A 14,549-nucleotide genomic window follows, 5' to 3' on the forward strand; every position below is an offset into this window, starting at 1 on the left:
TTTCAAAGGGAATTCAAAGGGCCCAGAGCGCTCAGGCGCCTCCTCCCTCCCTGTCCCTCCACTGTGTCCCGCGGCAGCCAGACCCGCCCCCTCGAGGCCTTCAAGCACCACAAGCAACCGCATCTCCTTCCTGCTCTCCTTCCGCTGCTCACTCTGTGCTGCCTGTTTCGTGTTTGTTTGTTTTTAACTATATTTTTATTAATTCCAGAGAGGAAGAGAGAAATAGAAACATCAACGACGAGCCCAGCTGGCGTGGCTCAGGGGTTGAGCGTGGACTTATGAACCAGGTCACAGTTCGATTCCGGTCAAGGGCACATGCCCGGGTTTCGGGCTCCATCCCCAGTAGGGATCGTGCAGGAGGCAGCTGATCAATGATTCTCTCTCATCATGGATGTTTCTATCTCTCCCTTCCTCTCTGAAATCAATAAAAATGTATGTTTTTTAGAAAAGTGGGCTGTAGAAAGATCTCTCTGGTGATGGCCGAGGAGGCAAGCGAGGAGGTGGGCAGGCTGGTTAAGAGTTGACTGACCAGGCTGGTGGGTGCTCTGGGCTGGGCACGGGAGAGGGAAGGAGCAGCCCCGGGACACGGAGACTGGGAGAGAAGGGGCCACAGCCCACGCCTGGCACCAGGGCAGGCGGCGCGGCGTGTCCGTGCAGAACCAACGACGAAAGAGCAGGGAGGAAAGCAGGAAGGACCGAGGCATGGGAACACAGGAGAGAAAACAGTTCAAGAAGGAAATGTCAAGAGGGTCAAGGCCACGAAGAGGTCAAGCGAGATAAGGCCTGCAGGTGCCCTGGATCCGGCCACCAGGAGGGCCGGCCAACAGTGTCGGTGGGAAAGGCCCAGGGGAGCGGGGGGCGCTGCAGCCGGTGCCCCCCCTGAGCCTGCCCACCACGCTGCCCGACACGGGCAGCCCTTGGGGCTGGAGGTCCAGCGCCTTCCTCGGAGGAGCAGGAGTCCCCAGGCCCAGTTCCCCCATTGCCACCTGTGAGGGCTCTGAGCCTCAGTTTCCCTTGGGGTGATGGGTCCAGGGGCCCTACCATTGCTTCTGTTGGCCGAACTGCCCTGTGCTCAGGTTCAAGGAGAGGCACAGACGGCCAGACCCCCACCCCCTGTGACTCGGGTCCCCTTGCTGCCCCACCTGGGACCAGGGCTCCCCACCACGACCCCACCCCCCCAACCAAGTGACTCATGTGTGAGCTACTTCAATGGGGACAGAAACCGTGCTGAGAAAAGAGAATGTTTACTTTTTCCACCGAGTCGCTGCCCAGATAAACAGCGTGGTCCCTGAGTGGAGCCCAAGCCCTGCCTCCCCCTGCGGAGGAGGGACATAAGAGGGCACCTGACGGACAGTCACCTCTCACACGAGATCACGGAGCAGCGACAACCGAGCCGCCCTCCAGCCTCCCGCCACCATGAAGCTGGCCGTCACCCTCGCCCTGGCCACCCTGGCTCTCTGCTGCCGCCCTGGTGAGTGCCCAGAGCCCTGTCCCCAAGCTGGACAAGGGAACTCTCCCTGCCGCCCAGTGCTGCTCGGGGCAGCGGCATCTGTCTGTGCCCACTGCTCGGCTGCTGGGAGGGCTGGGGATGCTGCCGCCCAGCCAGGGAGCGGGGTCTGGCGACCAGCCCGTCTTGGGAACTTGGGAAGAGCCCTGAGGCTATGAGGAAACCCAAAAAGTATCTCATCTTCCACCTCCAACGCCCTCAGAATTCCACGGGAGAGAGATAACGCGCTCCCCAAAGCCCAGTCTTGGTCAGACCCCAAGAGGCCTTGGGGCAGCCTCCAGGCTTGGGGTCTCCACCCAACTCTGGCAGCCAAGGCGGCTGGAAGGAGCTGCAGAGCCTCGTGTCTCCAAAAGAAACCCAAGCCAAAGCAAGATCTCCCATTCTGGGCAGAAAGGAGTATTCTAGAAAGGGGTCTTCCCTTTAAGAAACTAACAACCCAGAGAGGCGTTTTCTAAACATTTTTGTCCTCTGAAGAAAGGGTTAGGAGTCTCTGCGTAGTTGCAGATGATACTGATAGTAAAGGGGAGAGAGAGAGAGAGAAGGGAGAAAGGTGGGTCATACCTCTCTCCAAGCCCCTTCATCTATATTGGGAATTTGTTACCTAACTGCTTTTTACTCTGTATCTGCCTTCCTACTCCTTCCAATACACACACACACACACACACATTTTTGAACACGTTCCAGTTAATTCACTTTGCAAGTTTCATAATATCCATGGCAATAACTTTTATGACCCTGGAGGATGGCAGGGGAGTTAGAAACCAAAACCAAGAGGCAGTGGGAACAGATACAGTGTAAGTGTTTGTTCTTAAGGAGAAATAACATCTAGGACTAGTGTGTACGTTAGTGAGGAGGTCTCAGTGCTGTGGATGGAGGCGGGGCTCAGCCAGATAGGACTGAAATAGGACTGTTGAGGGGTGGGTCTGGGGTGCGTTTGCATGTCTGTGTGTCCACATCTAACAACGACAGCAACAATATCCAACCTTTACTTAGCACTGACAGGGTGCCCATCACTGCTCTACCCCTTCACATGTTGTCTCTTCAGCCTTACAACGACCTGATGGGGTAGGGGTGTTATCCCCATTTCACAGAAGAGAAAACTGAGCTACCGAATGATACGGTAACTTGCCTGATGACATAGTCAGTTGCAAAACAGGGATCCAAGTTCCGGAGAAGTTTGGTTTGAACTGGCCACTTTGGGTAAGGCCCTGGAGTCCAGGCAGAGAGACTTCAAGGACGAGGATCTGCGACTCCGTGGGAGATGGGCCTGCAGGGAATAGGAAACGGTGACGCCCATGTTCCTGGGGGCAGGGACCTGAAAAGGGAGCACAGCCTGGGAGCACTCCGGGTGAAGGGGACACGGCGGGGCGAGGCATAGACACAAGAAGCGTGTCCGTCTGTGGGTGAGCGTCCCCCAGGGCCCAGCGCTCAAGGGGCCACCCCTGCTGGGCCAGGTTCACCTGACTTTGCCATCTGCTCCAGGGACAAGTGGCTGAGACTGTCTCTAACCATTGACAAGAGGCGTGTCTCTGCTAGAAACATGTTACCAGAAACCCGAAATGGTCTCTTCCCAGCCCCCACACTGCATCGAAAATCAGGTCAGCAGCTCCTAAGATCAGTTCTCTGCCTAGAGACCTAGCAGAAAGAACAAGCGGCATTTTGCCCCCACCCCACCCCAGGAAGTGCAAGGAAGGCCCAGGCAAGCCGCAGAAAGCCGGCTGCCACCCAGAAAGTATGCCCACAGCACCCAAGAGCCAGCTGCTTGGAGCACCACCAATTCCCACGGCCAGGCCACTGATGAAAAGGCTGCTATCTCTTGCTGACAGGCCCGGCATTTGCCTCGCAGGCAGACCCAGCCAGGGGGCTGCCATCTTGGGAAAGTGTTGCTGATTCGGCAGAGAGCTGCTTGGACTTCATCGTGAAAACCTTCTTCGTGAGCTTGCTGTCCAGTCACGAGGTCTCGGTGGAACTTTTCAGCCCTGATGCAGACATGAGAGATGCGGCGATCAAGATAAAGGGGCTGGTGGACACCCTCCCCCAGCAGGACAAGGACAGCGTCAGGAGGGCCATGGTACGCGCTTCCCTGCTGGGTGGTGGGTTCCCCAAGTCCCTCCGCTGCATTTTTTGGACCTTTTCCTTGTCCAGAGAGGAGAGTCACAGTGCAGATGTCCCGGGGGAGGAGGGATGGCGGGCAGGCGTCCATTCCACCTGAGGTCACCAGCCTCCGGGAAACCATCAAAGCCCTTAGGGGCCCACCTCCTCCCACGGCCAGGGAACCTCCGAGCTGACAATGAAATCTCTGTGTCTCATCATCTTGGTCTACCGTCCAGGTCCACGCACTCTTATACGATGCGCTGTTTGTTTCTTTGTTTTAGGACAAAATAATAAAAAAGCCCACGCTGTGCTTAGGATTTAGAAGCTGAAGATCTCCAACCGCTGGGTCTCCGGCTGCTCCCCGGCGCCGCCTTCGCGCCCTCCCACCAGCCGGGCCTGGCTCCCTCCCATAAAAAAGCACCAGCATCTCCCCTGTGTGTCCCGGCCTTTTCATTTACCTACGAGAGTGAGAAAGTCCGTGCTCTGAGCGGTAAGGTTAGCCAGCGCAACATCTAAGGCAGCAGACACGCAAATACACGGAGCGCTTCCGGCGGGCTTCGCTTCCGGCGGGCCTCGCTTCCGGCGGGCCTCGCTTCCGGCGGGCCTCGCTTCCGGCGGGCCTCGCTTCCGGCGGGCCTCGCTTCCGGTCCACCTGCCAGACCAGCCACAGGCAGTAAGCGCTGCCACCTGCACACTCTCTCTCCCAGGGGCGGGCAGCCACCTGGAAACGTGCCAGGGCGCTGCTCGGACTTGACCTGCAGGGAAAGGGGGGTCCGAATAGGGTGGCAGCTAATCTCAGGCTGAACCTCCAACCCCAACCACCTAGTGGTGAAATTGTCCTGTTTCCCAAGGTCCCTTTGGGAGTCTGCTCTTGGTGGGAAAAAATGTGTAAGGTGATCATGCTATCAAACACGCCTACAAGCAAAGACGGGGCTTTGGAAAGTTCTGCTTCCGAACGTTTAGACAGAGCCCTGGGGACCTGCCAGGACCGGGTGGCCCAGTGTCAATCCGTCCACGCCGCTGGGAGGAAGCAGAATCCTGTAAAACAGGAGACAAAGGCCGGAGGGGAATGGACTTGCCTTGATGGGGGACCAGGGTCGTGGGAGTGACTCTGAGGCGTGACAGACCCATTTTCTTTCCTCGTTTTGTATTTGGTCATGAAATTAGTTGTCTGACTATTGTCGAAAGGGGGTAGAAACAGAAAAAACAAATGGTTTATTTTCTAGACCCTTTATCTGTCCCATTAGGACTGCCTACGTCCAAGCTTCACCTGCAGAGGCCTAGCAGGCAAACTGTGCATTCGAGTTAGCCTTGCTCACGGCCCTCTCTGCCCAGGAGACCTGGGGAAGGGCTGGGGTAGGGTGGGGGGTGGGGAAGGGCTGGGGTAGGGTGGGGGTGGGGAAGGGCTGGGGGGGGGGGGGGTGTCACCACCAGGCTGCCTCGCTGGGCAGCGCCTGGCTCTCACCCCAGGGCCCCTCCAACCTGCTCCCGTTCCCTGAGCCCCTGTCCTGCCCAACTTTCCTGCAAGAAAGAGAATCAGACACATCTCTTGTGGCAGAAGAGTCTTCAGGAGTGAAATTAATCCCTAGGTATCGACTGACACTTTTTGTTGATGTTGCTAATTACCACCTGAGGATATGTTTCCATTGATGTTTAGAGAGAGTATAAGGGAGGGGAGAGACAGAGAGAAACATCAATGTGAGAGAGACACATCCATTGGTGGCTTCCCACACTCACTGGCCTTCAGCTCCCAGCCTCCCTCCCTCCGCCAGGTCCCGGCCCCGCCCCCCACCCACCCCACCCCCCTCTGCACACGCCACGCAGCATCAGCTGCTCCGAATGTGTTGAGCGCTCTTTAAAACCGCCCTGGAGCCAAATATGTAAAGAATAGAGCTCTTCATAAAGAAATAAAAACCCCCACACACCCTTCCCCATCCCCCCCACCCCGCTCCCTGGGCGGTGGATCCCGGAGGGGCCGCACCCTCCGCAGCCGGGAAGGGCCGCTGCCGGCCACGAGGGGGCGCTGTCGGCCAGGCTGTCCGCGTGCGGACGTGAGCAGCGGGCGGCCCCCGGGGCTCGGTCCCTGCACGTCCCCGCGGCTCGCTCTGCGGGAAGATGATGCAACGCAGCCCCTTTCTAGGGATCGCGTCTCCTGACACCATCGCTTCCAGCGCCTTTCCGGGCTGTTTTTTAAAAACCCGAACTCTGAGCGCAGACAGGCGGCCACACGCAGCTGCGGCCCGTGGCGCCCTGCGGGGACCGCAGCCCTTTCGGAACCGGTAACCGGTCCAGGTCCATCCGCAGGCCCGTCCAAGGGCAAGGCCCACGGAGCCTGGGCCTGGGATGCCCGGCAGGCGGCGAGGACCGCGGCGCGGGCGGAGCAGGACTGACTTCTGTTCCCGGCTTTAGCGTCGGAAGCAGAAGCCACAGCCTAAGGTTCACTCTGTCGATCGCTCACTCGCTGCAGGCGCTTCTGCAAGTTCTCAGCTGGGGAACCCTCACCCCACCCAGCCTCCAGCCCCTGCCCTTCAGGGCGTGGGGTCCCCAGTGCGGGGCCTCCTGAGCCTATGCAGTGACAGGGTGCCAGTGCCCTCCCGCCCCCGCAGTGCACACCTGCGTGCACCCCCGTAAGGCCGCGCCCAGGGCTCTGCCTGGTGCCCAGGAGGGCTGGCGGCAGTAAGAATTCCAGAGCAGGTCAGGGGGACGGCCCATGCCCATTCCCATTCCCACAGAGATTCCGGCCCCGGGTGGAGCTCTCCACCCCCGGCCCCCTCCCTGCTCCGGCCCTGCTTCTTGGGCATCTAGGTCACCATTATCCACACACCTTTGCCTGGGGTGGGCCGTCCACCTAGGTCAGTGTTGTTCAAAGGGAGGGGACCCAAGGCCATCAAAGGGTCAGAATGTTAATTGCCTGTTCACAGCTGGGGGAATGTTTACCTGGGGCAAAGCCAGCTCAGGCATCTGGGGACAAAAGGAAGGGCGATTGTATGGTGGAAGGCCTCTGCCCCCAGAGGCCTAGACATGCAGTGATGCGAGTTCCATCTATATATATATATATAAAGATCCAGGGGATGTCACATCCGAAACAACCAAACAGACAACTGAACTGAGTGGACCAAACTGAGGCTGAATGGGGCGACCAGGCTGGCAAGGGGGACAGTGAGGGGCAACCAGGCCAGCAGAGGGGGGCAGTTGGTGGCGACCAGCCCAGCAGGGGCAGGCAGTTAGGGGCAACCAGGCAGGCAGGCAAGTGAGCAGTTAGGAGCCAGCGGTCCTGGATTGTGAGAGGGATGTCTGACCGCCGATTTAGGCCCGATCCTGGGGATTGGGCCTAAACCAGCGGTCAGACATCCCCTGAGGGGTCCCAGATTGGAGAGGGTGCAAGCTGGGCTGAGGGCCCCCCCCCCACACACACATGAATTTTGTGCACCAGGCCTCTAGTTTTACTATAAAAGGGCAGAATGCGAGAGTCGTTGCCTGAAAGCAGAGAAGTGGAGGGATGTTCAGAGGTTCGTTGCTATGTGTGGCCTTAATCATATGCTACAGCACAGCCTGCAAACTATGGCCCACGGGCCAAATTCAGACGAAGAATGGTTTTACACCTGAAGAAGAAGGGGGAGGAGAAAAAGTTTGTCCACCCGTCTCATATAAATATATGATGATTACATAATCCATCATTTTTTCACTATGAAGATGTCAAACTCTGAAACAAAGTGAGACCATAAGCTTCCTGCATTTGAGAAGTAGAATGCACAGGAATATGCATAATACTATGTAAAGAAAACCCTTAAAACGTATCTCAACAAAACAAAAGATTAAAAACAAGAAATGTGTTTTTAGCGCTCTATTCGTCCAACACTCATGCCTCTGAGGGCTCCAGGGGAAAGTGCACATTTCTTTAAAAATACATGTTTATTGCCCTCGCTGGTTTGGCTCAGTGGATAGAGCGTTGGCCTGCAGACTGAAGGGTCCCAGGTTCGATTCCGGTCAAGGGCACATGCCCGGGTTGCAGGCTTGATCCCCAGTGGGGGCCGTGCAGGAGGCAGCCAATCAATGATTCTCTCTCATCATTGATGTTTCTATCTCTCTCTCCCTCTCCCTTCCTCTCTAAAATCAATAAAATATATATTTGAAAAAAATATGCCCTTGACAGGAGTTGAACCTGGGACCCTTCAGTCCGCAGGCCGACGCTCTATCCACTCAGCCAAACCGGCGAGGGTGAAAGTTCACATTTCTTGATTACACTGTCAACTACGCTCTGAATCTGGGTGAAAATTTCCTTTGAAAAATCACCTGTGACCAGTCCACCTCCCCCAACCTGTAGCCAAGGCAACATTTACCCTTGAAGAAAGCTAAAGAGGAATGGTAGGCCTGAACCGGTTTGACTCAGTGGATAGAGCGTCGGCCTGCGGACTGAAGGGTCCCAGGTTCGACTCCGGTCAAGGGCATGTACCTTGGTTGCAGGCACATCCCCAGTAGGGAGTGTGCAGGAGGCAGCTGATGGATGTTTCTCTCTCATCAATGTTTCTGACTCTCTATCCCTCTCTCCTCCTCTCTATAAAAAAAAAATCAATAAAATATTTATTAAAAAAAAAAAAAAAAGAGGAATGGCAGTTCTCAAACCTGGCGTCACGTTGCACAACCCAAGGGCTGGCCCTGCCCGTATTGATTGACGGGTAGGAAAGCTGCATCTTACACCCTCCACACCTGAGCTGGGCAGGGCTAGCCTGGCAGAAAAACCTATCAGTGACTCACAGGGCAGGGAGAGGACATAAAACCCGCCCTCATCAACCCTATCAAGATGATGGGGACAAAATTGTGTCCGGTGCGTGGCTGACGCAAGGCGTGCTGAGTGCGCATGCCAAGGCACTTGTGGGCAGTAGTTCACCGAGGGTGACTGCAGCTCGAAACGGCTTCGGCGAGGCGATAAAGAAAGACTCGGTGGAGGATGGCCGGGCCACACAAGCGCTGCACTCTGGAACGTGTAATTAGGGACCGTTCCTCCCAGCGCTCACAGGGCACATGGGAACAATGTGAGGGTGAGTCATGAGTTAACCGCCCAGCATATTTCCATGACCAAACTAAAATTATGAGACTATAATACATGCGGGGGAAAAATCTGAAAATAGATTCAGTTACGCATGCCGGTCGCCAGCGTCGGAATGGATAAACCAAGGGTTTGGAGCTCAGAGATGTGTCTCCATCGAAGGAATCGATGCCTCTCCCATGCCAAAGCCTAGTGCAAAGTCTCTGCTGCGCTGGGCCTGCAGGACCCCGCCTGCGTCACCACGAGGCACGTAACTGTAGAGGCCCTTGAGGACCCCCCTGGTCCCCAGGTCAGGGTGGAGACCTGGGTTGGGGGCTCCCCCAAGGGGATGAGATGGGAAACATGCCTCCGGGCAGCAGAAAGATCTGACCCACCGGGTCTCTGAGTCCGTCCCTTCTCAATTTACCTTGAACTTGCCTGGCCGGTGTGGCTCAGTGGGTAGAGCGTCGGCCTGCGGACTGAGGGTCCCGGGTTCGATTCCGGTCAAGGGCACATACCTCGGTTGCAGGCTCCTCCCGGCCTGGACCCTAGTTGGGGTGCGTGCAGGAGGCAACCAATAGGTGTGTTTCTCTCGCATCGATATTTCTCTCTGTCTTTCCGTCTCTCTTCCACTCTCTCTAAAAATCAATGGAAAAATATCTTCAGGTGAGGATTTAAAATAAATTTTTTTTAAAGTATTAAAAAAAATTACCTTGAACTTGTTCCCTTCTCTCTATCACTATTGCCAATGTCAGGTCTTCACCATCTAAAGCCTGGATTCTTGCAAATGGCCTCTAAATCGGTGGTCGCCAACCGGTGGCCTGCGGACCACTAATGGCCCGTGAGGTCCCAAAGGTTGGCGACCGCTGCTCTAAATCATTGTCCTAAGGTCGCTGTAACAAATTGCCACAAAGTGAGTGCCTTAAAGAAACAAAACCCATGCCCTGGCTGGTTTGGCTCAGTGGATAGAGCATCAGCCTGTGGACTGAAAGGTCCCGGGTTCGATTCCAATCAAGGGCACGTGCCTGGCTTGTGGCTCGATCCCCGGTTGTGGGTGTGCAGGAGGCAGCTGATCAATGATTCTCTCTCATCATTGATGTTTCTCTCTCTCTCCCTCTCCCTTCCTCTCTGAAATCAATCAATATATATATATATATATATTTTTTTTTTTTTTTAAAAGAAACAAGGTTTATTCTCTTATCAATCTGGAGGTAGGAAGTCCAAAAACGGTTTCCCTGGGCTAAACGTCAAGGCTTCCGCAGCCGGGGAGCATGAGTCCTTGCTTAGTCCATTTCTAGGGGCTGCCCCCGTTCCTCGGGGTGTGCCCCCCATCTTCATAGTCAGATGTGCAGCCTCTTGGGTTCTCTGTCTGAGCCTGGCCTCCTCTTCCACGTACACCCACCTGGAGACTACACGGGGCCCGTCCAGCTGGTCCGGGCGCTCAGCCCTCTCTGCAGCTTGCCCTGGCCTTGGCCCTGGACCCTCACAGTCCCGGGTCCGGGACTAGGACGCACATCTCTGCAGGACCGTTTTCCTGCCTCCTAACTGGTCTCCGAGTGGTCTCGCCCCTTCCTCCGAACAGCTCACCTTCTTTATGCCCTTTGCTTTGTGGTGCTTCACAGATCACATGGTTTAGACACATTGAAGACAAGACCCTCTACCAGCCAAAGGGTTAGGACTCGCCGTGTTTCATAAAGACGCGGTGGTCTGGAACCGAGTCCACAGCATCTCCTCGGCCTCCCATGTTCTCCTCACGGTTGCCAGGCATCAAACAGCATGTCAGGCTCTTGCTGAAGACCCTTCCCACCCCCAGTCTCCTACGCCCCGCACCGAGCCCCCTGGGAGACTGGCCCTGCCTCTCGCTCTGGCCTCACACCCCGCTGCTCCCTCCACCTGCATCGGGTGCAGCGGTGCACAAGGCTCACAGGGCTGGGAAACTTGCCGGCGGTGGGTAGGGCGAGCCTTCTGCGGGGATGAACCCAGAGATTGTCTCTGGGAGAAAAGAATGCAGCCACACCCTACACTCTACGGGGTGAGGGGGAGTCATGAGGGGCAGGGCTAGAATGTGGGTGTGATCCAGGGCGTGGACATCTCGGAGGTACCGCACCCCTGGGATGAGCAGAGGGGGAGGGTGGGAGTGAGCAGGGGGCAGGGGGCCCTGCACAGGGAGAAGGAGCGCAGCCTCCATGAGGCGTGTCCACACGCTTGTCTGGTCCCCTAGGGTTTCGCTTCTGCTGCAGCTGTCGCCCCCTCCGAGGGAGGACCCTTCTCGTCTGCCCCCCCAACCCCGCCCCCAGCAGATTCTGAGGTGCAGGGCCGGGCAGTGCTTCCGGGATAACCCATGTCCAGCTTCCCACCCACCCTCCCGCCAGCCCAGGCCGTGAGAGTGAATGATGGGGGAGGGAGAACAAAGGACAAAGCTCCCGATGCCACCTCCGTCCTCAGGTGCCCCTGCGTCGCGGGGCCACACACACTAACATGTGAAACGAGCAGCAAGTCCCTGCTGCTCCCCGGACCACAGGGCCTCCCCTTCCCAAGGTCACCCCCAGACCCAAGCGCCAGCAGTGCAACCTGTGCAACGTTTGGGACACACTCCACTGAACATGAAACACACTCCACTGAACATGGGACACACTCCACTGAACACGGGATATACTCCACTAAATATGGGACACACTCCACTAAACATGGGACATACTCCACTGAACACGGGACACACTCCACTAAACATGGGACACACTCCACTGAACACGGGATATACTCCACTGAACATGGGACACACTCCACTGAACACGGGACATACTTCACTGAACACGGGATATACTCCACTGAACATGGGACACACTCCACTGAACACGGGATATACTCCACTGAACACGGGATATACTCCACTGAACATGGGACACACTCCACTGAACATGGGACACACTCCACTGAACACGGGACACACTCCACTGAACATGGGACACACTCCACTGAACATGAAACACACTCTACTGAACACGGGACACACTCCACTAAACACGGGATATACTCCACTGAACATGGGACACACTCCACTGAACACGGGACACACTCCACTGAACACGGGATATACTCCACTGAACATGGGACACACTCCACTGAACACGGGACATACTCCACTGAACACGGGATATACTCCACTGAACATGGGACACACTCCACTGAACACGGGATATACTCCACTGAACACGGGATATACTCCACTGAACATGGGACACACTCCACTGAACATGGGACACACTCCACTGAACACGGGACACACTCCACTAAACATGGGACACACTCCACTGAACATGGGACACATTCCACTGAACATGGGACACACTCCACTAAACACAGGACACACTCCACTAAACATGGGACATACTCCACTGAACACGGGACACACTCCACTGAACATGGGACACACTCCACTGAACACGGGACACACTCCACTAAACATGGGACACACTCCACTGAACATGGGACACATTCCACTGAACATGGGACACACTCCACTAAACACAGGACACACTCCACTAAACATGGGACATACTCCACTGAACACGGGACACACTCCACTGAACATGGGACACACTCCACTAAACATGGGACACACTCCACTAAACATGGGACATACTCCACTGAACACGGGACACACTCCACTGAACATGGGACACACTCCACTAAACACAGGACACACTCCACTGAACATGGGACACACTCCACTAAACACAGGACACACTCCACTGAACATGGGACACACTCCACTAAACACAGGACACACTCCACTGAACATGGGACACACTCCACTAAACACAGGACACACTCCACTGAACATGGGACACACTCCACTGAACATGGGACACACTCCACTGAACATGAAACACACTCCACTGAACATGGGACACACTCCACTGAACATGGGACACACTCCACTAAATATGGGACACACTCCACTGAACATGGGACACACTCCACTGAACATGGGACATACTCCACTGAACATGGGACACACTCCACTAAACATGGGACACACTCCACTGAACATGGGACACACTCCACTGAACACGGGACACACTCCACTGAACACGGGACACACTCCACTGAACATGGGACACACTCCACTAAACATGGAACACACTCCACTGAACACGGGACACACTCCACTAAACATGGGACACACTCCACTAAACACGGGACACACTCCACTGAACATGGGACACATTCCACTGAACACAGGACACCACTGAACACAGGACACACTCCACTGAACACGGGACACACTCCACTAAACACAGGACACACTCCAGTAAACATGGACACACTCCACTAAACACGGGACACACTCCACTGAACACGGGACACACTCCACTAAACACAGGACACACTCCACTGAACATGGGACACACTCCACTAAACATGGGACACACTCCACTGAACATGGGACACACTCCACTGAACACGGGACACACTCCACTGAACACGGGACACACTCCACTGAACATGGGACACACTCCACTAAACATGGAACACACTCCACTGAACACGGGACACACTCCACTAAACATGGGACACACTCCACTAAACACGGGACACACTCCACTGAACATGGGACACATTCCACTGAACACAGGACACCACTGAACACAGGACACACTCCACTGAACACGGGACACACTCCACTAAACACAGGACACACTCCAGTAAACATGGACACACTCCACTAAACACGGGACACACTCCACTGAACACGGGACACACTCCACTAAACACAGGACACACTCCACTGAACACGGGACACACTCCACTAAACACAGGACACACTCCAGTAAACATGGACACACTCCACTAAACACGGGACACACTCCACTAAACACGGGACACACTCCACTGAACACGGGACACACTCCACTAAACATGGGACACGCTCCACTGAACATGGGACACACTCCACTAAACATAAGACACACTCCCCTGAGCACGGGCATCTGACCGGGCGCCCCCATGTGCATTGGCTAAACTGCCAGCCTAGGAGTCCTGCAGGACTTGGTCCTGGGCGCCCCCCACCTGCCTCCGATTTGCTTGTATCTGCCTCCCTCTCGAGAGTGGGGTTCCCAGGAAGGCGTGACCCCATCTTGCCCCACATTTGAAAAAAGCTTAGAAAACCCAAATAAGCGAAAGGAAAACACGTCACTCAGACCTGAGCCTGCACCGAGGCCCTGACAGCAGGCCTCCTGCGGGGCCTCTGGTGGGACAGCTGAGACCAAGGAGACACTAAGGAGGCGGGAAAGTGCGTCACAGGACGAGCGCCTCTGCTCCCCCTCTTCCAGGCGGGACCCCGGGATCCCAAGTGGCCCCAGGAGATGAGCCTGGCTCCCAGCGCAGGCCCGCCCGGCCCACCCCCGGGAGGAATGCACCGCCTCTCGGACAGGAAGTTCTGGCCAAAGTCAACACATTCCCCAAACTTTGAAATTCACTGTTTACCGTCGCTCTCTTCCTCTTTCTCGTTTCTGATGAAGATAAGATCAGCTTATGAAACAGGACTCCCTGAAATCGCAAATCCCCGGGAGATGTATTCCTTGCCCAGGTGATAAATTTCAAGATGTGATTATTTTGCAATTATATCAATGCTGATAAATGTTAAATATTAACCAGATCCCCAGAAAAGTATCTTTTGATATTTAACATCATAGAACAAGAATTTCAGATTGGCCCCAGCCGGTTTGGCTCAGTGGGTAGAGGGTCAGCCTGCGGACTGAGGGGTCCTGAGTTCGATTCTGGTCAAGGGCACATAGTCTACTGGGTTGTGGCCTCAATCCCCAGTGGGGGCGTGCAGGAGGCAGCCAATCAATGATTCTCTCTCATCATGGATGTTTCTATCTCTCTCTCCCTCTCCCTTCCTCTCTGAAATCAATA

At 55.5% G+C, this 14,549-nt stretch overlaps 1 protein-coding gene across 1 annotated transcript; it reads left to right on the forward strand.

Annotated features, from left to right (window-relative positions):
* The first annotated feature begins 1,341 nt into the window (after positions 1-1,341).
* On the forward strand, positions 1,342-4,032 carry SCGB1A1 (secretoglobin family 1A member 1). Its single transcript, XM_070427274.1, has 3 exons — positions 1,342-1,471; positions 3,334-3,578; positions 3,883-4,032. The coding sequence occupies exons 1-3, from the start codon at positions 1,417-1,419 to the stop codon at positions 3,928-3,930; spliced, it is 348 nt and encodes a 115-aa protein (XP_070283375.1). The 5' UTR covers positions 1,342-1,416; the 3' UTR covers positions 3,931-4,032.
* Positions 4,033-14,549: the final 10,517 nt, after the last annotated feature.

This window comes from Myotis yumanensis, unplaced genomic scaffold (assembly GCF_028538775.1).
Source record: "Myotis yumanensis isolate MYYU_CA2020_CCGP unplaced genomic scaffold, mMyoYum1.0.hap1 SCAF_10, whole genome shotgun sequence".
Lineage (NCBI taxonomy): Eukaryota > Metazoa > Chordata > Mammalia > Chiroptera > Vespertilionidae > Myotis > Myotis yumanensis.